Source organism: Pseudonaja textilis, chromosome 12, assembly GCF_049901715.1.
Source record: "Pseudonaja textilis isolate UNSWEBS1 chromosome 12, rPseTex1.2, whole genome shotgun sequence".
NCBI classification, from domain to species: Eukaryota; Metazoa; Chordata; class Lepidosauria; order Squamata; family Elapidae; genus Pseudonaja; species Pseudonaja textilis.
This window is the reverse complement of record NC_142001.1, coordinates 2,377,745-2,400,652: the sequence shown is the minus strand read 5'-3', so window position 1 is coordinate 2,400,652 and position 22,908 is coordinate 2,377,745. Positions and strand designations below refer to the sequence as shown.

The 22,908-nt window shown below is 40.8% G+C and overlaps 1 protein-coding gene across 2 annotated transcripts in view; it reads right to left on the bottom strand.

The window, feature by feature from the left end:
- Positions 1 to 22,908, bottom strand: part of LOC113437917 (vascular endothelial growth factor receptor kdr-like) — a 183,757-nt gene that overhangs the window by 5,837 nt on the left and 155,012 nt on the right. For both annotated transcript variants that reach the window (XM_026703127.2, XM_026703128.2), the window contains exons 25-29: positions 12,309 to 12,408; positions 11,066 to 11,171; positions 9,521 to 9,645; positions 8,091 to 8,169; positions 7,218 to 7,318 (exon numbers count right to left, since the gene is read on the bottom strand). In XM_026703127.2, the coding sequence (XP_026558912.1) occupies positions 7,218 to 7,318; positions 8,091 to 8,169; positions 9,521 to 9,645; positions 11,066 to 11,171; positions 12,309 to 12,408 (511 nt within the window). The remainder of the gene's footprint in view (positions 1 to 7,217; positions 7,319 to 8,090; positions 8,170 to 9,520; positions 9,646 to 11,065; positions 11,172 to 12,308; positions 12,409 to 22,908) is intronic.

The window sequence follows — 22,908 nt, the reverse complement described above, 5'->3', positions numbered from 1 at the left end:
GAAGAGCCTAGATTAGGGAAAGCTGTCAATGGTTTTAATTCAATAAGTGATTGCAATTAGGGTTTTTTTTTTGTTTTCTAATGTTTGTAAACAATGAAGGGGAGGGGAACTTTGCCCTGCCCAATTTTTATTTGATTTTACTACTGTCAGCCTCTAAGAATCCTCCTTCTGCTTGTTCTCTTTCCGGCTGCCATAGAAATGGGGGGGAGGGAAGAATAATTGGGCTTCGGGGGGGGGGAGCTGGAGGATGAAGTTGGTGAAATGTAAAAGTTGGGATGCTTTGTTGATTATGCTTACTTGCTTACTGCACAGATGTAGCCTCTTATCTGTCCAGGCCAAGGTCAACCGTCTTGTCATACCAGATGTCTGAAACATCACTTGAAGATGCCACACACGACATGATACACACCTCAGATTGGATGGCCAGTTTGAACTTTTGGGAGTGGGGACATGAGGTAACTTTCTATTTGTGATTTTCGCACCTCTTGTCTCGGACCTTGCATTTCTTCTGATGCTACCATTTCAAATTCAGTAAAAGTCCTTTTCTCTATAACCATGGAGCCTAAGGCTTTCTTGCTTGGATTTTGAATGGAGCTACACCTGACAACCATGCTCTGGCATTTCTGTAAGCAGCAGGCAAGTGGATGAATTACACCTGAATGTTTTAAAAATCCCTTACTTATACGACACAGAGGACATATGTGCAGTATGTAGCACCCCTTGGATTTCATGTATAAATGAACCAAGAATATACTATCCATTATATTTGACTGATTGGGCAATTTGTAATTATAACAAGCAAATCTATGGCAGAATTTTTGTAATTCAATTTCCTTAAAGGTTACAGCATGCCATTTGCAAAACGAGTTCTCGGAGATAGATATGCTAATGTTAGGAAACAGCCTGGCAGGGAGGAGGGAGCAAGCAGAGAGACACTCCGGAGTCACTGTGCAACTGTAAAAGGGCCAAAAATGGCCTCCCCTGAATTCATTGGAGTCTCATCTAATTGTTCCCAAGAGAAGGCTGCCAGACTGGGGAGATTCCTGTATTATAGGCAGGGCATAATAAAGTAGTTAGCTTGAATTCTGCAGGTATGGGCCTGGCTGACAGAATAACAGAGTTGGCAGGGTCCATGGAGGTCTTCTAGTCCAACCCCAGGAAACATTATACCACTCCACACAAATGCTGTCCAATGCCTTCTTAAAAACCTCCAGTGTTGGAACAAGCACAACTTCTGAAGGCAACACATTACAACTGGTTAATTGTTCCCACTTTCAGGAAATTACTCCTTGTTTGGTTCTCTCCTTCATTAGTTTCCACCCATTGCTTCTTGTCCTGCCTTCTCACCAGAAGCATAGCTTTGGAGACTAGCTTGACTCTCTCTTCTTTGTGGCCACCCTGAGACACCAGAACCCTGCTATCATGTCACCCTGAGTCCTTCTTTCCATTAAACTAGACATGCCCAATTTGTGCAAGTATTCTTCATATGCTTTAGCTTCGTTGCTCTTTTCTGCACTCTTTTCAAAGTCTCTATATCTTGTTTATAATATGGTGACCAAAACTGGATGCAGTGAGACAACTTCATTATGGTCACAAAAAGTGGCCATAATAAAATAGTTAGCTTGAACTCTGCAGACATGGGTGGAGTCTGGTTATGTGCAACTAACAGCTGACTAGTTCGAGGAGGGTGTAAGGAGGATGAGTTTTCACTCTTGTCACTTCTTCTTCCCAATTTTCATAGCGGGCATTTCCATTCCACCAGCATCACATGCCACAGCTGGTTTATATCCCTCCAAAAATTCATATGCTTGGCAACTGGTTCATACTTATGACCGTTGTTGTATCCCTGGGGTCATGTGATCCCCTTTTGTGATCTTCTGACAAGCAAAGTCAATGGGGGAAGCAGATTTATTTAATAACCGTGTTACTAATTTAACAACTGCAGTGTTTTATTTAACAACTGTGGCAAGAAAAGTCATAAAATGAGGCAAAACTCACTTAACAAATTTCTCACTTAGCAACATCAATTTGGGGCTCAAATGTGGTCATAAGTTGAGGACTACTTGTATTTAAGTTGATTACTATCTGTACCTGTGTTTAATGAGGTGCTTGGGGAAGTTTTCTTTGCAACAGAAAGGGATTTAAATGCAGTACTAATTACGAGTATAAACTGGAATTTGCTAATGTGAATGGGGCTGCTTAAATCACTGCCACCATCATCTGTAACTCAGAACAAATAACAGGATACAGAAATTGACCGGAATGGATTTCTAAAAGTACTAGTGTTAATATATAAAATGATCAGAATGTTGTATGGTAGTTGGATAATTTTTTAATCTGTTAATTTCAGCTTTCTTCCAGGTTGGAATTATGTGAAAACCTTTAGTACAGATTGTCCTCAAGTTACCATTCATTTAGGGACCACTCAGAATTAAAGGGCACTGAAAAAAGTGACTTTTGACTATTTTTCACACAACTGTTGCAGCTTCCCAATGGTTACATGATCAAAATTTTGATTCCTGGCAACTGGCATGTATTTGTGACAGTTGCAGTGTCCTGGGGATCACGTGACTACAGGACATAGCAATGGTCATAAATATGAACCAGTTGACAAGCAACTGAATTTTGCTGCAAAGGTCATAACTGTGAAAGATGGTCATAAGTCACATTTTTCAGTGCTGTTGTAACTTTGAACGGTCACCAAACAAACTGTTGTAAGTTGAAGATTACTGTAGTTACACTGAGATAACGTATGAGGATCCAGGAATGACAGTGCCTCTTGAATTCTAGTTCAGTGGTTCCCAAATTTGGCAACTTTAAGCCTTGTGGATTTCAATTCCCAGAATTCCCCAGCCAGAGTGGGACTGGGTTGGATGGCAATGTCATTCTTTTTTCCTTTTATGTTGACCCACATACTTTCTACAAGGCTTTCATCCTTTGTCCTGTGCATCTCTGTAGAGAGGCAGTGGTGTTTTACATATAATGCAACTCCATCTCCCTTTTTGTACATCCTAAATATGTATGTACATTGTAAATTTTATGTATTTATGTACAGTCTAGATACTTGGAAAATTAGAGATTAAGATGCTGGAATATAAAGAGGTAGACTTTGCTTAGCAATGGAAGATTATAGAATGACTTTAGGCTAGTGGGAAGGTGCCTAATAGGAAGACCTGAGAATACTGGTTTTGTAAGAGGTTTATGAAATATTCAGGCAACCACTAGATGGTAGCAAAGGAGTAGAAAGAACTATGTGATCTCATCACTAGAGCAGAACAAAAAAGATTATTACACACTAATGATATATTATGTCTGATTGATAAATCTGAAAGTTCACTCTTACAATACCAGTTTTCTCAGGTCTTCCTATTAGGCACCTTCCCACTAGCCTAAAGTCATTCTATAATCTTCCATTGCTAAGCAAAGTCTACCTCTTTATATTCCAGCATCTTAAGCTCTAATTTTCCAAGTATTTAGAATGTACATAAATACATAAAATTTACAATGTACATACATATTTAGAATGTACAATCTGAAAGTAATTGATGCACTTCAACAGAGGTAAATTATCAGATTCCTTGAAAAGTCTAATGTATTTTTCCCTGAGGCTCTTGTGTACCTGTGAAATTTGAAAACTTGGCTTTCATTGGTGTTTGAATTCTTTTAAATCTTGGAATAAATGTTTCTGTTTCTTTCAGAATAATTATAATTATCATTATTATCATTTTATATTCAATTATAAAGTATCGCTTTATAAAGCCTTTGTAAGACCACACAGAATACCGCATCCAATTTTGGTCACCACAATATAAAAAAGATTTTGATATTCTGGAAAGAGTGCAGAGAAGATTAGGGGACTGGAGGCTAAAACATACAAAGAACGGTTGCTGGGATTGGGCATGTCTTGTATAGTGAAAAGAAGGACTAGGGGAGACATGAGAGCAGTGTTCCAGTATTTGAGGGGCTGCCATACAGATGAAAGGGTCAAACTATTTTCTAAAGCACCAGAAGGCAAGACAAGAAACAATGGAGGGAAACTAATCAAGGAGAGAAGCAACCTAGAACTAAGGAGAAATTTCCCAACAGTGAGGACAATTAACCAGTGGAACGTCTTGCCTTCAGAAGTTGTACTTGCTTCATCACTGCAGGCTTTCAAAAAGAAACTGGACAACCACTTTGTCTGGAATAGCATAGAGTTTCCTGCTTGAGCAGTGGGTTGGACTAGAAGACCTTCAAGATCCCTTTCAACACTGTTATTCTGTTCCCCATTGCTTCTTGTCCTGTCCTCAGGTGTTTTGGAGAAAGTCAACCCCCTCTTCTCTGTGGCAGCCCCTCAAGTACTGGAAGATGCTATCATATCACTCCTAGTCCTTCTCTTTGTTAGACTAGACATACCTAGTTCCCTCAATCATTCATCATCATATGGTTGAGCCTCCAGTTCCCTTATCAACTTCTGCATGATCCTCACCATTCATTAGGGTTACCAATCTGCAGTTTGTCCCCTGGCAGCTGTGGCAATTGTCCCTAATTGCTCCTGGTCTCCTACTGAGACAAAAAGCTGAAGTCATTGGGGGCCTTCAAGGAGGCCTTAAAATGCATTTTGGTGCTCTTTTAGCTGATGTTTTAATTCAGAGATGTAGTCCTTTGAAGGGTGTTTGTCCTTTCCTTTGGCTGTGCTGAGAAGGGTAGTTCTGTGATGTACAGAAGTCCATAGATGTCCCCACTTCGATTTATAATGCAGCACTTAACGGTTTCAATTGTTTTAATTGTTTCATTGGTTTCTGACTATTTTTAATTGGTACTGAATTTTTTGATTTAGCAGTTTTAATATATACATATAATTATTTAATGTAACTTTTCATGAGGAGTGAAGGCCACACATCTTATATTGGCAAGTTTGAGAAACAATGTAGTGTAATTATATATTTTAAATTATATATATATAATTTATATATATCAGGTATTTTCCCATGTCATTATTGTTGTGCTTTTAAAATTGTAGCAACGTTTCAACAGAATCTCATCTGCCATCATCAGGCTTCTATATAGTGTTCGTCCGTGAGTCAGACTTTCACAGCCATTTCAGTTTTAAATTTGGGGCTAGCCTACTGCTGTGCCCGAATGGTTTTTTTCTTCATCCTGAATGGTTGGGAGTCTTGGTCTGTGTTTATTGGTCTTGGAGTTTGCTGTGTTCTGCTTGATTGGTGTTTCTAATATCTTCTGTCTATTTTGTGGCTTTTTTTGTCTTGATTGGCGGGCAACATTGTGTTTCCTGTATTGGAGGCTTTTGGTATGGCTTGGCTCCGAGTAAACGGATGGCTATCATTTATTAGGAAGCTAGCTGGGTGCCTGGTTGGGGTGTGTTTGAGCTGGAGGCATCAGGGGGATCTGTTTGTGCCCAGGTGTTTGCCTGGCTTGTGGTGTGGAGATTTTTTGTTTGAGAGTGTGGGCTTCCAAACGATTGACAGTCTGGTGGAATCATCTCTTCTATTCATGCTTTCAGGTCTTTTTTCAATCTCTATGGCTTCTCTGATAATTCTGTAGCTGGGGTTTTCTATAGTGGCTTGGGTTTTGGTGCCATTGAAGTTGATGCTATGACCTATTGCTTTCATGTGTTGGACTAGTGAAGAAGTGTGTTCCAGCTTTTTGACTGCATTTTTGTGTTCATCCATTATTCATTATTCTTCTATTGGTCTGTCCAATGTATGTGGCAGGGCATGATGCACAGGGGACTTCATATATGCCTTGGTTTTCCAGGTCAATTTTATCTTTGGGGTTTCTTAGGATGGCTGCTATTTTTCTGTCTGTTTTGAAGGCAGTCTTGATGTGATGGCTGTGTAGTATCTTGCTGATTTTGTCTGTAGTACCTCTTATGTAGGGCAGGACAGCTGTTCCATAGGTCTGTTCATCTTCTAGGTCTCCATTATGTCAGTCAATTGCAAAAGGCAGCTTTATTTAGACCATAAAACATGGAATAACAGGGTTGGAAGGGACCTTAGAGGTCTTCCAGTCCAAGAACCTGCTTAAAAAAGGAGACCCTCTACCATTCCGATACAGGTACCTGTAGTCCTCGACTTACAACTTTGCTTAGTGAACATTCAAAGTTATAACAGCTGAGAAACAGTGACTTATGACCATTTTTCACACTTGTGACCGTTGCAGCATCCCTATCGCACACCATCAAAATTTTCAGGTGCTTGGCAATTGACTCATATTTATGACAGTTGCAGTGTCCTGGGGTCATGTGATTCCCTTTTGTGACTTTCTGACAAACAAAGTCAATGAGGAAGCCAGATTCACTTAACAACTGTGTTGCTAACTTAACAAATACAATGATTCACTTAACAACTGTGTCAAGAAAAGTCATAAAATGAGGCAAAATCCATTTAAGAAAACTCAACAACATAAATTGCGGGTTCAGTTTAATATTATTAAACAACACCTGTCTACCCCAGGTCCTTGGAAGGACTTGACAGGGAGACAAAAATGCCAAATTTAGCCTAAACATCGGGCTAGTTATGTGATCAACTATAATTATCAATAATGCTCAGATGTGGAAGGAAGAGAAAAAGGAATGACTCTAGGAATCTAAAGTGTATGGTTATTTCATGTCTCTTTGTTGGTTTGTGTCCTTTCTGGGCAGATGACTAGAGCAGGGATCTCCAACCTTGGCAACTTTAAGACTTGTGGACTTTGCTTTCCTGACTGAGGAATTCTGGGAGTTGAAGTCCACAAGTCTTAAAGTTGCCAAGGTTGGAGACCCCTGGACTAGACCACATGGAAGTCATGAAGAAATCAGGGAGTATCAATACTTAGAAACGATAGAAAATATTTGTAGCTTGAGTGGTAGATTTGGTGGTGGTTTGTTATCCGTGCTTGCTGCTTAGCTTCCAAACATTTTGCACCACCCTAGGTGATATCCTCACTTTGGCTGAAGGGTCTTGTTTCAGTTCTTCTCTGCTTTGATTGATCTCATATGTGGTCATGTGCTTGGTGGGTCTCATGTGGTCATGTGGTTGATTTGACATGTGATGACCTTCACACAATATGACCAGCCAATCGTACGACCCATCAACCACATTATCACATATGAGATCAATAAAAGAACTTCAACTGAAAGACTCGCTAAGGAGGTCATTTAGCTTGATGACTATTTAGTTCAGAAGCTAGACAGCAAGCCTGGAGAACAAATCACTGCCAACAGTATCAATACTTACGCAAGAGCCATGATTCCATAAGGCCAAGATCGGATCTCCAGCCTCTTCCGGCTCTTGATTTCATCCAGGGTCAACACCATCCCACTGTCTGATTCACCGTCCTGCAGAAGAGGAGGAAGAAGAGACTCAAGATATCCTTAGGAAGGCTTCTCATTCAAAGAAAAAGGCTAGACTGGCCCCCATGCAAGGATCATTTTAGCTCCAGAAAAAGTCCTCTTCCCTTTCCCAGGTTTTTCACTGGCTTTTCGTTGCCTTTTAATTGTATTTATAATCACAGAGCTTTAATTTTTTGGAAACCTGCCTAACACTGGCTAGATTACATAATGAGTTTTTATTTTGCACAACCATATTCTGTGTTTCTCCTGGATAATAGAGGTTGATGTTCTCCTTTTCCATCTCCCCAGATTTGCTTACTTGACTGGCAAATTTACCAACCTATTATATTTTATTGAAATAGCACTTGGACTTATATACAGCTTCATAGAGCTTTACAGCCCTAAGTGGTTTACAGACTCAGCATATTGCCCTCCAAAATCTGGGTTCTCATTTTACTGACCTCTGAAGGATGGAAGGATGAGTCAACCTTGAGCTGGTCAGGACTGAACTCTTGGCAATGGGCAGAGTTAGCCTGCAACAATGCATTCAAATCACTGCACCACCATGGCTCACTATGGCAGGATAAATCATAACTGATAATGCAAAATATTAGGTACATTATGCGCCCATTGGATAACTTCAATTATGTGTTACTTTTCAGGTAGTTATTTACATTCAGGGATGGATTTCCTAGCTGCTTCCTGTTTGCAAATTTTTCCCTTAACAGTAACCACTTCCAGGTGGGCAGTGAAAAACACGTGTTTGGTTCAAGCTCACCTCATGTATCATCTTCTCCTTCTCTACGGGCACTTCATCAAAGGTTTTCACACTGAGTGGCCGGTTCTTGGAGTTAATGCTGAAAATAAAGAGGAGACAAGACTTTGAGTTGCCCACACATGGCCATTAAGCAGGGGGTGTAGTTGACACAAGCATTAATTTTGCTGTCCGCATGTTGTTAGGAATGATAGTCACCTAACAGTTGGGTTGGCAATATATAGTCATTTAATACTGTTGTATCTTTAAGAGAATGCTGTAACTGTGATTGGCTGAGGTTCCTCCAGTGGCCATAAGATGGAGCCAGAAACCTGGTTCCTTTTTGCATTTCGTTTGCTTTCCTTTTGCTTTTTGCCTGATCGTCATTCTGCTTGAATTGCTGTGAGTCTTGCAACTATTCACAAACTCTATTTACTGAGCTTTGTTTATGATACTGGTAAAGAAAAGGACTCTGTTTTGGGATTATCCCTGGACTGATTGTTTTGAATACTAACTGCTTTAACCATGTATGATTTGGACTGTTTGTTGGACTTTGTCTACCTGTTTACTGGAAGTAAAACTTACATTTTATTATTCAGTGTATCTGTGTGCTGGTTGTGTATTATTCATCACCACTCTCACTATGTTTCCCTGAGTGCACTCATTCTCCTAACGGGGAATACCTCAACACATGTGAAAGCAAGATACCAGAAAAAAAGCATTTTGATCAGTCCCCTAATCATCATTTTTTGTTCTTCTTTGCACTCTTTCTAGAGTCTCAACACCTTTTTTTGTATCCTGATGAACAAAACTGGACACAGGATTCTAAGTGCAGTATGTAAAGCGATACTAACACTTCTCACGATTTTGATACTATCTCTCTGTTGATGCAGCCTAGGACTGCGTTGGTTCTTTTGGTACTGCAGCATATGGCTGGATCATATTTAAGCCACCTGTATATTCTTCGGAATAAAGGAAATAGTCAGTTAAAGGTCAGACTGTTAGAGAAGCTTCAGAAATACAGTGGATAGACAATTTAGATTCCACTGCTATCTACCTTTCCTTTCAGGTACTTACTTTACACTATGAAAACATTGATTTCCATTAATTCCTTTGGAGATGCTGCAAAAAAGAGAGGTATTGCTACTTCTATCACATCCAGAACTTTTAGGGCTTCTCTGATCCCTTGTTCCAATGAGATCAATGGCTGTGCCTCAGTATTGATTAAACAAGGCAATTTTGAGGTTTTACAGGGTATCCTAGACTTTTTAGTAGACATATTTTCACAGTCTACAAATCTGGGCTTTCACATCTATTAGCACCAGTCAAGGAAAAATAACAGACTCTTTCAAAACAGAAGAAAAAGAGGAAACAAATGAAGAACAGAATGAATCAGTCAGATGGCCGTTCCTGCTTGGGAAAAGGTTTTTCACTGCTCAAAATGGCTTCCTCACCTGGCTTCTATAGCACTCCAGCGGTGAATGAAGTTGCTCACATTCTCTTCCAAGATGCAGATCTTGGGGTTGGACTCCCCATCAGGACACAAAGTAATGTTCAGTGGGATATAGTCTTTCCCATCCTTGGGAAAAGAAAACAGGAGAAGCTCAGGCTTATTATTTTTACTTACACTTCAGAAATCATTAACTCTCATATTCCTCTAATTCTCTTAGGACAGGGGTCCCCAAACTTGGCCACTTTAAGACTTGTGGTCTTCAACTCCCAGAATTCCTCTGCCAGCAAAGCAGGACTTGAAGTCCACAAGTCTTAAAGTGGCCCAGTTTGGAGACCTCTGTCTTAGGAGATCACTTTACCTGAAGCCTCCAGGAGATGAAATTTTTCATTTTCTGGGACCCAGCTGTAATATTTTGGCAGTGCACCAGCAATGACATTTTGTCCAACATGCACTTATCTCTGAGTATTTCTAAGGTTATCAAGAAAGTTTCCAACTGGCCCATTGGCCCAAGATCACCTAGCTGGCTTTATACCTAGGGCAATTCTAGAACTCATGACCTCCCACTTTCTAGCCTGAAGCCTTACCTGAAGTGGCTGAGATTTCATATTTGGAGCCTTAATCCAGATGTTCGAAATTTCAGTTCACAATTAGAGGTGATGGGAGTTATAATCCAAGAATGTCTCAAGGGCCACGGTTTCTGTATTCTGCCTAAGCTACTAAATTTTTTTGCTTCCTTTCCCTTGTGGTTCTTTGATTAACACTTATCTGTGTACCAAAGTCTGTTAATCTTCCAAGCAATTGAATGCAGAGAAATAAAGCTTAGACCAGTGAGCAGAGAACTTAGAATCATATGACTGGAAGGTACCTTGGAGGTCTGCTAGACTAACCCTCTTCTCAAGGCAGGAGACCTTATGACATCCCAGTCAAATTGTTGTCCAGTCTATTCTTGGAAACTTCCAGGATGGAGCACCCGCAACTCCGGGAGGCAAGCTATTTATCTGATTAATGATCCTTACTGTCAGAACTTTTCTCCATACTTCTAGGATGAATCTCTTCTTAAGAAGCATCCACCCATTGCTTCTTGCCCCGCCCTTAGGTGCGTTGGAGAATAAACCAATCACCTTCTCTCTGTAACAGTCTCTCAAATACTGGAAGACAATTATCCTGTCCTCCCTGATCCTTCTCTTCGATAGGCTACACCTTCCTAGTTCGCTCAACTGTTCAATGATCTTGAGATCAGACTGAAGAAGTAGAAGAGCATCATGGTCACTTGGGGACACTGAAGCCCACCCTACATAATCCCCATATTGGCCCATGGAGAAGAAATCCAGAACATTAGGTCACAAACCAATTATTATTTGCTATGTTTCTTTCATATTATTTAGCTAGAAGCATTTCTTTACCTGTTGCAACACTCCTAAGAATCCACATGTGGCCTTCCATATTTACACAATTATAAAACTTATCCTTTTAAAGTCTAGCTTTCAGGAAGAACTCTTGCTTGCATTTAGTTGAAGTGAAATGGGACAATTCTTCTCTATTTTACCTGCTGTACATTTGCCTGGAGCAGATCCCCTAAACGTTCCACAAGGTTGGTAAAAGTGGGTCTCTCTGTTGGGATACTGTGCCAGCAATCCAGCATGGTCTGGTAGCTACAGGGGATTAAAAACATGGTGATTAAATTTTAAAGTTGACAAAGAGCTATTGATTTATTCTTCTACTAGGTAATCCTGTTGGGCCATAAGAATTTAATTTTTTAAGACGAAGGAGAGGCAGTAGATAACATTTCAGTCAAAATGTCCACTCGGTGTGGCACAAAGGCCTTTCTTAACAAGCACGGCTTTGATTAATTAACTCAGGTAGGCAGTTCTGTAGTTCAGATGTGGCACTGGGAAGGCCCTTAAAAAGGAATTATTATTATTATTATTATTATTATTATTATTATTATTATTATTATTATTATTATTATTATTATTATTATTCAGCAATCCAATTCCCCAAGAACCCTGGAGTCCCTCCGGATTTTACTCCGCTAGTTGCTGACTATAGGGGTAGCTGCTCAGTTCCATTTCAAGGCCATTGAGCCAGTGCTATCTGAAGATATTTCACTTGACCAGCATGACATCAAAGAGCGCTGTTACCTTTCCACCAAAGTGATACATGTTTATCTACTTGCATTTGCATGTTTTCAAACTGCTAGGTTGGCAGGAGCTGGGGCAAAAAACAGGAGCTCACTCCATCGCATGTGCTCGGGTCTTGAACTTGGGCTGCCGGTTTTCTAGCCAAGAAGCCCACTATCTCAACTGCTGAGCCATCATGACACCCCCCCCCCCAAACTGGGCAGCCTATTATTAAATATAGAGGAAAGCTTGTTATTAAATATTGAATGAAATTTGTATCCAGTATATCCAAATGTTTTCAGGAGATTATTTAAAAGAAAAAAGTATTGCCCCTTGTGTTTGATATGGACTGAGAAATCCCAAAGCTGACCTAGAATAGGGAGAATGAAACTAGATACAAAGAATGAGCACTTAGTTCCTAACTATAGATTCTGGAGTTGCTTCATGCACACAGCATTTTGTGGGTACTGAATCTCTAGGATGAGATTTATCATGAAACGGAATGAGAAGTGACAGAAAAGTAAGATATCAGACCAACCTCAGAAGAAATAAAGGCTCTTGAAGAAGTAAAGGCACACTTGTTGTTCTGGACTTGTGGGGATTATGAGGGAATAGAGAAAGGCTCTTGCTACAATATGAAGACATCTAGAAATGGATGGGGAAGCTTACATTTCTGGAGTGGAATACTCTGGAGATCTCATCCGTGTTCCTTCTTTGAGACGTCGACAAAAGTCCTCATCAATATGGACCCCTGGATATGGAGAAGCCCCTGTGTGGGTAAATATGGAGCAATGAGGTCCATTCACAAATATAGTTTCATTGTGTCTCTTCCAGAGGTTCTATAACTGTAAGGGAAAGGAGTGTGTATACCAGGAGTATATGGGTATGCAATACAGTCCATGGAGTAGATGACCTACAAGGTCCCTTTCAACTCTGTTAATCTGTATTTGTCTGGAATAACTTATTGCACATCCTATTTTGGCTTTCATTAGTTGTAGAAAAAAAGAAGAATCTCAGAACAGGCTTCCTTTAGCTGCATTTCTGTCAGACGAAATGAAATGTTTGCTCTGGAGAAGATTAAGGTATTTCCTGAAAATCTTCTGCTGTGAAGTCAGGGACAACTGCAGAAGAGGCAGCCACTAAAAAAGTCAAGAGGCCCTCTTCACTATGTTGACTTTATGGCCCCCTTGTGAATGCTCTAGATCGAGGGTCTCCAACCTTGGCAACTTTAAGCCTGGCGGACTTCAACTCCCAGAATTCTCCAACCAGCTGGCTGGGGAATTCTGGGAGTTGAAGTCCGCCAGGCTTAAAGTTGCCAAGGTTGGAGACCCTGCTCTAGATGGAGGGAGAGATTGATTCCCCCATAGATCAGGAGCATGTATTATTTTTGCAAGTGATGGGATACACATAAACACTGGAGTGAAAAGACAGGGGCTATACACTCAAAAATGGGGTAGTTTTAGAAAACTAAATTTCACTTATATCTAAATGTAGTTACAAAGTTTACTCTGGAGTATGTCTAATACCATCTCTTGTTTCGGTCTCTTTTTTTTTATTTGCACTTGTGTCAGAAGCACTGAGGTGCTTCAGGGTTGAGAGGATCAGCTGGTGGCATCACTGTTGCCTGGGGGACACCCAGTTGGGGGCTCCATTCATGTCCCCTGGCAGGAGCTGGAGCAAAGACCCTGTCCCAACAGTAGCACCTGGGTCTCGAACATGGGCTTGCTAACCTCCACGCCAGCCGGTGTCCTAGCCATGAGAGGCACCGTGCTCTCCTTGGGGCTCATTGAAATAACTGCTTGTAAATGCAAACAGAACCAAGGTACCTTCTATCATATGTGGTAGACATGCCCGGAAGCCCAAAAATACTGGACTAAAATATGGAGAAATAGTGGAAGATCAGATAGAGTTTAAACCCAAATTGTTCTTGCTGGGAATAATTAAAAGGAAATATAGGAAAAAGATTAAATATATTTTACTACATATATTGACAGCAACAAGGATAGCATTCGCACAATGCTGGAAACAAAATAATATGCGCTCAGAGGATTAGTAATTCAAACTTTTTTAGATTGTGTTGAAATGGATAAACTGACATTAAAATTAAAAGATAAAGAAGAGTCAGAGTATTATGAAATTTGGGACAATTGGTATGAATGGTTGAACAATAGAAGTAAGGATAATGGAGATAAGAAAATTATAGATAAATGTATATGAATGTATATAAACCTATATAAATGTAGATATTTATATGAGATTGATTTATATAATAATGATGACACAGTGCTATTATTATTAAGATTTAAATGTGTAAAAGGTGAAAAAGAATAATAACAATTATTGAATTAAAAAAAAAGACTACTTGTTAGGTTTGAGGACTTTCTGAATTTAACCCCAAGATTTTGGGAAGTTGTCATGCTTTCTTGTTTGCAACAGGCAGACAAAATGGCCACCTTTCCCCCTTTTTTCTTCGATAGGATATGCTCAGGAGCAAAACTCCAGCGCAGATTGTCCCAGAAACTTTTGAAATGCCAAATCAATAATGACGAATCAATAAGAAGTTCTGAAAAATGGTCCAGACAGAAAAGCTGCGGCAAGATAAACTCCGTGTCGGCTGTCAGCACCTTGTTATTTGAAGTCTCGCGGAAGAGAGATTCCTGCTGTTACGATGCTGAAGAAAGATGACAAGAAAACTGGAAAGCATACTGATATATTAGCCTAATACAAATATCAAGGGGAAAAAAACCACACACACACTTTGAAGGAGCTGAGCAAATTTTAATTCAGCTTGAGTTCCTTGAAAAGTACAAGGAAGAAAGAAAAAGCAAAGAGTTGTTAATCCAGATCTCAGTTCGAATGTCATGTTATAGTTAGGAAAATTTCCATAGGAATCCTGCGGTTAATTTCATTGTCCAGATTTTCTACCATTTATAAATTGATGGTGCTGACATGTCTCAGGCCAGCTTTTGCTCAATTTTCATCAGATGTTCCTGTGTCCATTGGCAAATATTTCATTAAAAAAATTACACACCAGTTGGGCATGTTCATTTTAGTACAAATTGGCCTTGACCTATGTCTGTAATGGAGCCTGCCCCTTATGGGTGTAAGTCCTGGCTGTCTTAGATTGGGTCACCCTATGTGATTGATCCAATTTTACAACCCTTTTTTTGTGATAGTTGTTAAGCAAATGCCATGGTTGTGAAGTGTTAATCAGTGGTTTGCTATGGGCTTTTTTTACGGAAATAAATGGGAAGAAATGCCTGTTTTCTGCAAAACCGCCGTAAAACATGGTCATGTGGGATGCTGCAAGTGGCCATACAATGCAGTCCAGTTGCCGAGCACCCAAAATGCAGTCACAGGACTGTGGAATGTATGTGGCCATCAGAATGAGTGACTAGTCAAGGACTATATGTATGCATTTTATACTTTTTTGGGGGGTGGGGGGAGTGCAAAAGTTTTTAAAATGGCCTTCTGAGTGATGCAATTATGCTCAGAAACATGATCTAGGTTACCTGACTTGGAAAATCTACAGTTTGTACAGGAGGAGAGCCTTAGTGGGAAGTCACCCAATTAGAAAATAAGAGGTGGTGAGTTCAAATTCCGCCTTAGCCATGAGAATGGGCTGGGTGACCTTGGGTCAATCACAAGAGGACAGTGAGTTCTAGTTCCACCTTATGCCTGAAAGCTGGTTCTCTTTAGGTTCCCCCCCCCCCCCCGTCCCCTCACCCACAGGGCTGTTGTTGTGGGAAAAATAGGAGGAGGAAGATGTCTTCTATATGTTTGTCACCTTGAGTTATTTTTCAAAATAATAATAGCAGGAAATTATAGATAGATAGATAGATAGATAGATAGATAGATAGATAGATAGATAGATAGATAGATAGATAGATAGATAGACAGACAGACGAATGGACAGAGAGATAGAATCAAACATCGTTATTGGGATTTCTAATTTCCAGGAGACAATTGTTGTGGGGGATAAAAGAATCCCCTCCTGCTTGTTCACACTTCTACATTCACCCAGCTGTCCTCAGTGGCAATACATTGTTGGGCTACAGGGACTCTGGATGTTTTCTACTACAATATCCATATGCCTTGAGTATCAGCCCTATGGGCAGTGGAAACCTCTATAGGGAGACAGATGTGGAAAGGAGTCTGTTTCACTTCCCTCTGCATCCAACACAAGTTGGCATCCTTAATCTTGATACTTTTCAAATTTACTCCTCGATGGTGTTATATTTATCTCATTTGTAGCCCGGTTGAAACGAAAGGCAACTGGTGAATAATCCTAACTACCACGTGCATCATGTAGTGCTTTTAAAAGTTGTTTCTTTTTATTTTCTAAAGTAAAAATGTCAAAAATCACGCATACAATGTACATGGGGAAATATATATTATTTGACGTTTGCAAATTCTTATATCTGTAACCAAGATGCACATACAAACACACATATACAGCACATGTGTTGTGTGTGTGTAACTTTTGCCACTGTAAATACTTTGGCATTATTTATTTTCCTATTTTGAGAACTTAGCTACTATTTAGAGTAAAGATTATGCAGCACAAAAAAAAGAGAAAAAGAAAAAAGAGAGAGAAAAAAAATCCACCTTTGGATTGTAACCATTCCATATGACATCAGTTGTTGCTGTGCCTGGTATTTAAGATTTTTTGAAAAGGGCTCTGTTAATTTAAAGTCTGTGTTAAATCTGGCTTTATCCATCCCCGGTGAATTTTCCATTGGCCGGACAGCTTTAGATGTTGGCCACTTCAACTGCCTTTTGAATTCACAGAAAAGCTGATTATAATACTATAAACGAACAGCCATGGTGTGTTTAATTGCTTGACTGCATCCATGCAACCAATATTACAAAAAACCTCAATCCCAAATGCTTTGTGGGATAGCAAAATAATGATAAAATAACAGTCAATTTAAGGGAACAGAAGCTACTGTTGTGTACTTCACTTTTCTATTTCACAGTTGGAAATCTGTCTCCTGATAGCTAGCTTCCTCATCAAAAGTTCATAACTAGCTGATTAAGCTCAAGCTTTGTAATTGTCTCAATTCCTCCATCACCCCCCAAGGTCCTTAAGAATGCCATTCTTTCATAATCTGGGCTCCCTGAAGCTAATGAAGAAACTGGAAGAAGATTTAATCTGGTTTTAATGCAAATGGAATCTCAGTTGAGGGAACTTGGTATGTCTAGTTTAATCTGATCTTGACATATAAGCAATATTGATTTTTGGAAGGGAGCTAGGTTAAGATTCAGACGGAAAACCGCCAGTAAATCTGAGGAATGCAGGCTAGATTGCAAAATTAAAAAATAAATAAAAACCACAGATGGCAGCAATGGCAAAACTCTGACACGAGGAAACTTAATATCAGGTGCAAAAAATTAGGAGCCATGGTGGTTTAAATGACTACAGGTTTATTGCATGCTAACACTCAAAAAGAATCCGAACTACTAACGGTCAAAGGTAATAGATAAGAGTCAACAGACTTCAAGGGAGGGCTGAACTTAGATTTCTTACGGGGGTGTAGAGGCTAATGATGTGAATAGGATATGATATGATATATGATATGATGTGATATGGTGTGATATAATTAGAATAGAATACAATAGAATAGAATAGTTGGAAGGATCTTGGAGGTCATCTAGTCCAATTCCCCGATTGAGTAGGAGAGTCTATACCATTTCAGACAAGTGGATCTCCAATCTCTTCTTGAAAGCCTATACAGTGATGGGACACCCACAACCTCTGAAGGCAATGCCTTCCACGGATTGACCGTTTGATTCCCATTGTTTGACCATTTCACCACTGGCTGATCCTGCCCCAGTTGTCTCCTACAAGTGCTTTGCAAAAGCAACATTTCTCCAGCTAATATTTGCTGATGCTCCTTTCTCACCTTTCTTCCATCAATCAGAGCTGGGCTAGTTCATGAAGTGCTTGTCCTTCCTTTCCATTTTGCACTTTAGCCTTGAGGGGGGGTCCCAAGCAGAGCTCTCTGTCATTCCTCCCCCCCCCTGCACTTCCTTATTCCTACTTGCACCATTGCGCAGCGCATTGCTTAGGATCAACGGAAGGCAAACAATCTCTCTAATTAGGATAAATCATCAAATTCACCCCAGGGCTCTTTATGCAAGTTGGATGCAAAATTAACAGCAAGAGGCAAGCAGGAAGGAAAGAACTGAAACTGGACTAGGAAAATTTGCTGCTGGTGTGAAAATATAATAGGCAGAAGAGATGTTTGTTTGGGTGTTTTGGGAGAAAACAGATAGAAACAGACATCCACTGCTTTCCATCACTCGACTTTGTGGCCATCCTGCGTCCATTTTTCTCTCCAGCAAAAAACTAAAAGCTCCTACTCTATTTTCCAAAGCACCAGAAGGCAAGACAAGAAGCAACGGGACTGCACGCAGGTGAAACCAAAGCAATGCAAACCATGTTCACATGTTATGTAATACTGTATATAAAGTGAGCAAGTGCGTTGTAGAGACACATATGCAAACAAGGAAGGTGGAAGGATTGGATTCATATAACAGGGTTGAGGGAGGTCAATGAAAGAGCAATGGTTATACAGGTAAAGTCCTCGTCTTACGACCATTTGTTTAATGACCATTCAAAGTTACAATGACACTGACTAAAGTAACTTATTATCGTTTTTCACAATTACAGCCATGGCTTGGCAACTAGCATGTATTTATGACAATTGCAGAGTCCTGGGGTCACGCGATCACATTTGGTGACCTTCTGACAAGCAAAGTCAATGGGGAAAGCAGATTCACTTAACGACCGTGTTCCTAACTTAATAACTGCAGTGATTTTCATAAAACTGTGGCAAGATTGGTTGAGAAATAGGGCAAAACTCACTTAACCATTGTCTTGCTTAGTAACAGGAATTTGGGGCTCAGTTGTAAGGTGAGGACTCCCCGTACATTCATTTCGCGGCCATTTGAAGTCACTTACAAAGCAGAAACTTGGGTTCCCACCACTGTCACATGTCCTTTTCCTGTTGTTTGTTCTGCCACCTTCCCTTTTCTTCCTGTGTTTTCCCCCTATTTTTAGACTGTGACCCGGAGGGAGGCAGGAAGCCCAGCCTCATATTTATTTATTACTTTCCTTCCCCAATCTGCCCAAACTTGTATATCAAACTCCCTTCCAGATGATTATCACCTCCGGTCTGTGAATACATTGGATGGGGAATGGGAATAGACGGCCTTCATTGCTTCCAGTCTGTTGAAGGATTAAATCCATTGCTCTGACTTGCTAGATATTTGCAAATGTTTGTGAACAGGACTCCCTGAATTGCCCAACCTTGCTTCGGGGGGAGGCTAAATAAGGGTGGTCTGCAGGGAGGGGAATGGAAGGGTAAAGATGGTGCCACCTGAAGGCAGGACAAGAAGCAACACATGGAAATTAGTCGAGGAGAGAAGCAACCAAGGAGAAACTTCCAGACAGTGAGAACAATTAACCAGGGGAAGGCCTTATCTCCAGAAGTTGTAGGTACTCCATCCTGGAGGTTTTAAAGAAGAGACTGAACAACCCTTTGTCTGGAGCGGAGCAGTGGGTTGGACTAGAAGACCTCCAAGGCCCCTTCCCACTCTGTTATTCTGTTATTGAAGCTTTGGCCCTTTTTTTATTAGGACCAAATTTGTAAAAGGGGGCGGGACTTCAATTGTACAATCACACCTGCCATCTTTACTTTTGGGGAGGGGGATTGGTGGAGACTTTTCTGATGCCCCGGTGGGCTAGGAGGGAAGAATCAGGTCACTTTACCAACCGTCAGTCTAGAGAAGAATCGTCAAAGACAATATCTACATTTATTGCTGCTTGGAAAACTCTTAGGGATTTTTGGAGTAAAAATAAAACTAATATTAATTTGTGATTTATGATTTTGATGATTAGATAGGATGTATTATAGAAAAAAGAGAGCCAGGATGAAACATTAGAGACAGCAGTTAAAATATAATTGTACTTTTAACTGCTGTGAAGAATATCAGAAGCTACTTCTTTATAGCTTTCTATCTCTTTTTTCCTACTTCCTTCTATTTTTTCCTTATTGCACTAGTTTTTTCTTTCCTTTTCCTTTTTTTTTTTTCCTCTATTCTATTTTAGTTTAGATTAGTTCTTATTATGTCAAAAATTTCCATGAATTATTAAAAAGTGAGAAGAAGAGCCAAAGATTTTTTTTTTTTTTTACAGAACTCTGAGGGAAGAAAGGGTTGAAAGGAAAATACAAGAATTCTGGCAAATAACTGCTTTCAAATGTGAACTGCTATAGAAGTAACGCCCAGCCATTCGATTCTGGGATTTCTCCTCCTGCACATCTCTAATCCCAATGTTCTGGGAAGGCAGGTCAGCCTGCACCTGGGTTTCATTGCTTGATGGTCACCAGTTGGTTACCAGCACGCATGATCAGCATGAGAATCCTCCTTGACCCCAAACCAAATGGTGTCCTCCAAGTCCTCATCAATACTAGAGCCACAAAAGTGGCTTTGAAATTGATGGGATGCAAAATTCTGGATTCAAAAAGCTCAACCTCTTTGCGGTCATCTTAACAGAATAACAGACTTGGAAGGGACCTTGGAGGTCTTCAAGTCCACCCCACTGCTCAAACAGGAGACCCTAGACCATTCCAGACAAGTGGCTGTCCAGTCTCTTCTTAAAAGCCTCCAGTGATGGAGCCCCCACAACTTCTGAAGGCAAGCTCTCCCACCGGTTAATTTTTCTCTCCATTGGGATATTTCTCCTTAGTTTCTAAGTTGCTTCTCTCCTTGATTAGTCACCATCCATTGCTTCTTGTCTTACCTCGTGGTGCTTTGGAGAATAGGTTGACCCCGTCTTTTTTGTGGTGGCCCCTCAAATATTGGAACACTGCTATCCTGTCAGTACTGGACACTTGCAGCTCAGATCAGGTAGTCCCACAACTACAGCTGTAAAGACTGGTTTAAGAAAACCTCCAGGGACTAAAGTGACTGTTATGGTTTTCAATTTCTTTTTCCTTTTTTAAATCATCACAAAAACTTTCACCTTTTATGAGGGTCTGGCTACTTAAAACTGCCCACCAATGTGACAAAAAAATCCCATTTCAAGTTCAGTGGCTTGCATGTCTTCTCCCTCCCCTTCTTTGATCTCTGTCCTGCCAAAAGGACATGCAGAGCTTGGCCTGGATTCCTATTTTCCGTAGCGAGAGCATCAGCTAGTAGGTGGTCTTGTTGGTGTTTCGTTTTTCAGAGGGTCAGCATTTTGGGGAGAAATGTCGGGGGAGAGATGATGCCAGAAAAATTAGCCTAATGCAGAATAAGGCAGAGTCTTCTCTCCTGCTTCCCTCCGTCTTTCTACAGGAGAAAAATCTTTGGGGCTGAGATCCATGGCAAGCCGTGAATTAGGAGAGGGCAGACAGCTGCGCCCCCTTGACAACCCTGCACACTTCAACTCCCAGAATCCCCGAGCCAAGAATCAAGAGGGAACCTCTGAGAGTCCAGCCAGGCAACTCTTGACCTTGGCCAGAATGTCGGTTCATCCAACTCAGGAGTCGGTGCTCAGGGTGTTACTAGACTTTCCATCTCATGCTAAAAGGTAGGTCTGGGAAACGCCTTCTGAAGTAAGCAGCCAACAGGATGGGCGGCGGCTGCATTTTCTCACATAGTATACTTCTAACTTACGTAGTGTTGCTGACAGGAAAAACGTCTCTTGGAGACGTTGATGAAAATGTCCATGCCAGGTTTAGTCCTAGGGCAGAGGAATTCCCTACAATTGCTGTTCTAAACTTCATTTATTTGCAGGCGGTCCTCAAGTTAAGACTGTAATGGAGATTGCCCATTATGGTCATAAGTTGTGGCAGTTGTCAAGCAGATGACAGAACTGAATTGATCACCTTTTTTGTGATGGTCATTAAGTCAACCAATTGTTCTCTGTGGGTTCACTTTACTGGAAATTGGAACTAAATGCTAGTTTCTGGCAAAAAATATTGTAAAATGCAGTCATGTGACCATGGGACGCAACGAATGGCTGTAAACAAGCTGTAGTAGTGCATTGGTTAGAATGCAGCATTGAAGGCCAACTCTGCCTTCCACTGCCAGGAGTTCGATCCTGACCTGCTCAAGGTTGACTCAGCCTTCCATCCTTCCGAGGTGGGTGAAATGTTGTTGGGGGCAACAGTCTGACTCTGTAAACTGCTTAGAGAGGGCTGTGAAAGCTCTTTCAAATAGTATATAAATCTAAGCGCTATTGCCATTTTCTTTCCTTCTTTCCTTCCTTCCTTCCTTCCTTCCTTCCTTCCTTCCTTCCTTTCCTCCCTCCCTCCCTCCCTCCCTCCCTGCCTGTTAGAATGCAATATTGCAGTCTGACTCTGCCCACAGCCAGGAATTCCATCCTGACCAGCTCAAGATCGACTCAGCCTTCCATCCTTCCAAGGTGGGTAAAATGAGGACCCAGATTGTTGGCGGGGGGGGCAAGAGGCCGACTCTGTAGATCCCTTAGAGAGGGCTGTAAAGCTCTATGAAGCGGTATATAAGTCCAAATGCTATTGCTATTGCTAAATGCGAGCTGCTTGCTAAGCACACAAAACGGGGTCATAAGTGTGGGGAGGAGGGGCAACCCTCAAAACTTTGGAATGGGGTTGTAAGTGCTCCTGGGGAGATCCATCATAAATTGAAGAGTTGCTAAGCAAACAGTCGTAAGTCAAGGACTACCTGTATTAGATATCTAATGAAGAGTCTGTCATCCAGGTCTTGGTTGTCCAAAAGGTTTTTTGCGTTTGTCCCCCAAAACACTTTTTATTGTTGTTGTTGTTTTGAAGATGTTTCGCTTCTCATTCAAGAAGCGTCTTCAGTTCTGACTGAATGGTGGAAAATGGAAGGATTTGTCCTTCCATTCTCCACCATTCAGTCAGAACTGAAGACACTTCTTGAATGAGAAGTGAAACGCCTTCAAGCAAAAACAAAGAAAACCCAGTTGCTTTTTTAAAAGGCACCTTGGGGAACTACCTGTATTAGAATCGTGTCCTTTTTCCAGGGAGACATCCACCTTTTACCTCCTTGGCCACGCCCACCCTTGCAGCCTTTGAAGATTTTATCAACCAGTTCCAGACAGTCTTAAACTTTGATTGCTGCAAAACTCTTGGTGCCAGAAGTAATAGTTATTGCGAGCCTGCGTCTCAGTTTAATTGTCTTTGACTGCACTGTTTTGCATCGGTTGTGCTGCTATGGTTCCCTGTACAGTAATCAGGGCCCTTTGCCTGAAGTGGTTTATACATTTCATAAATAA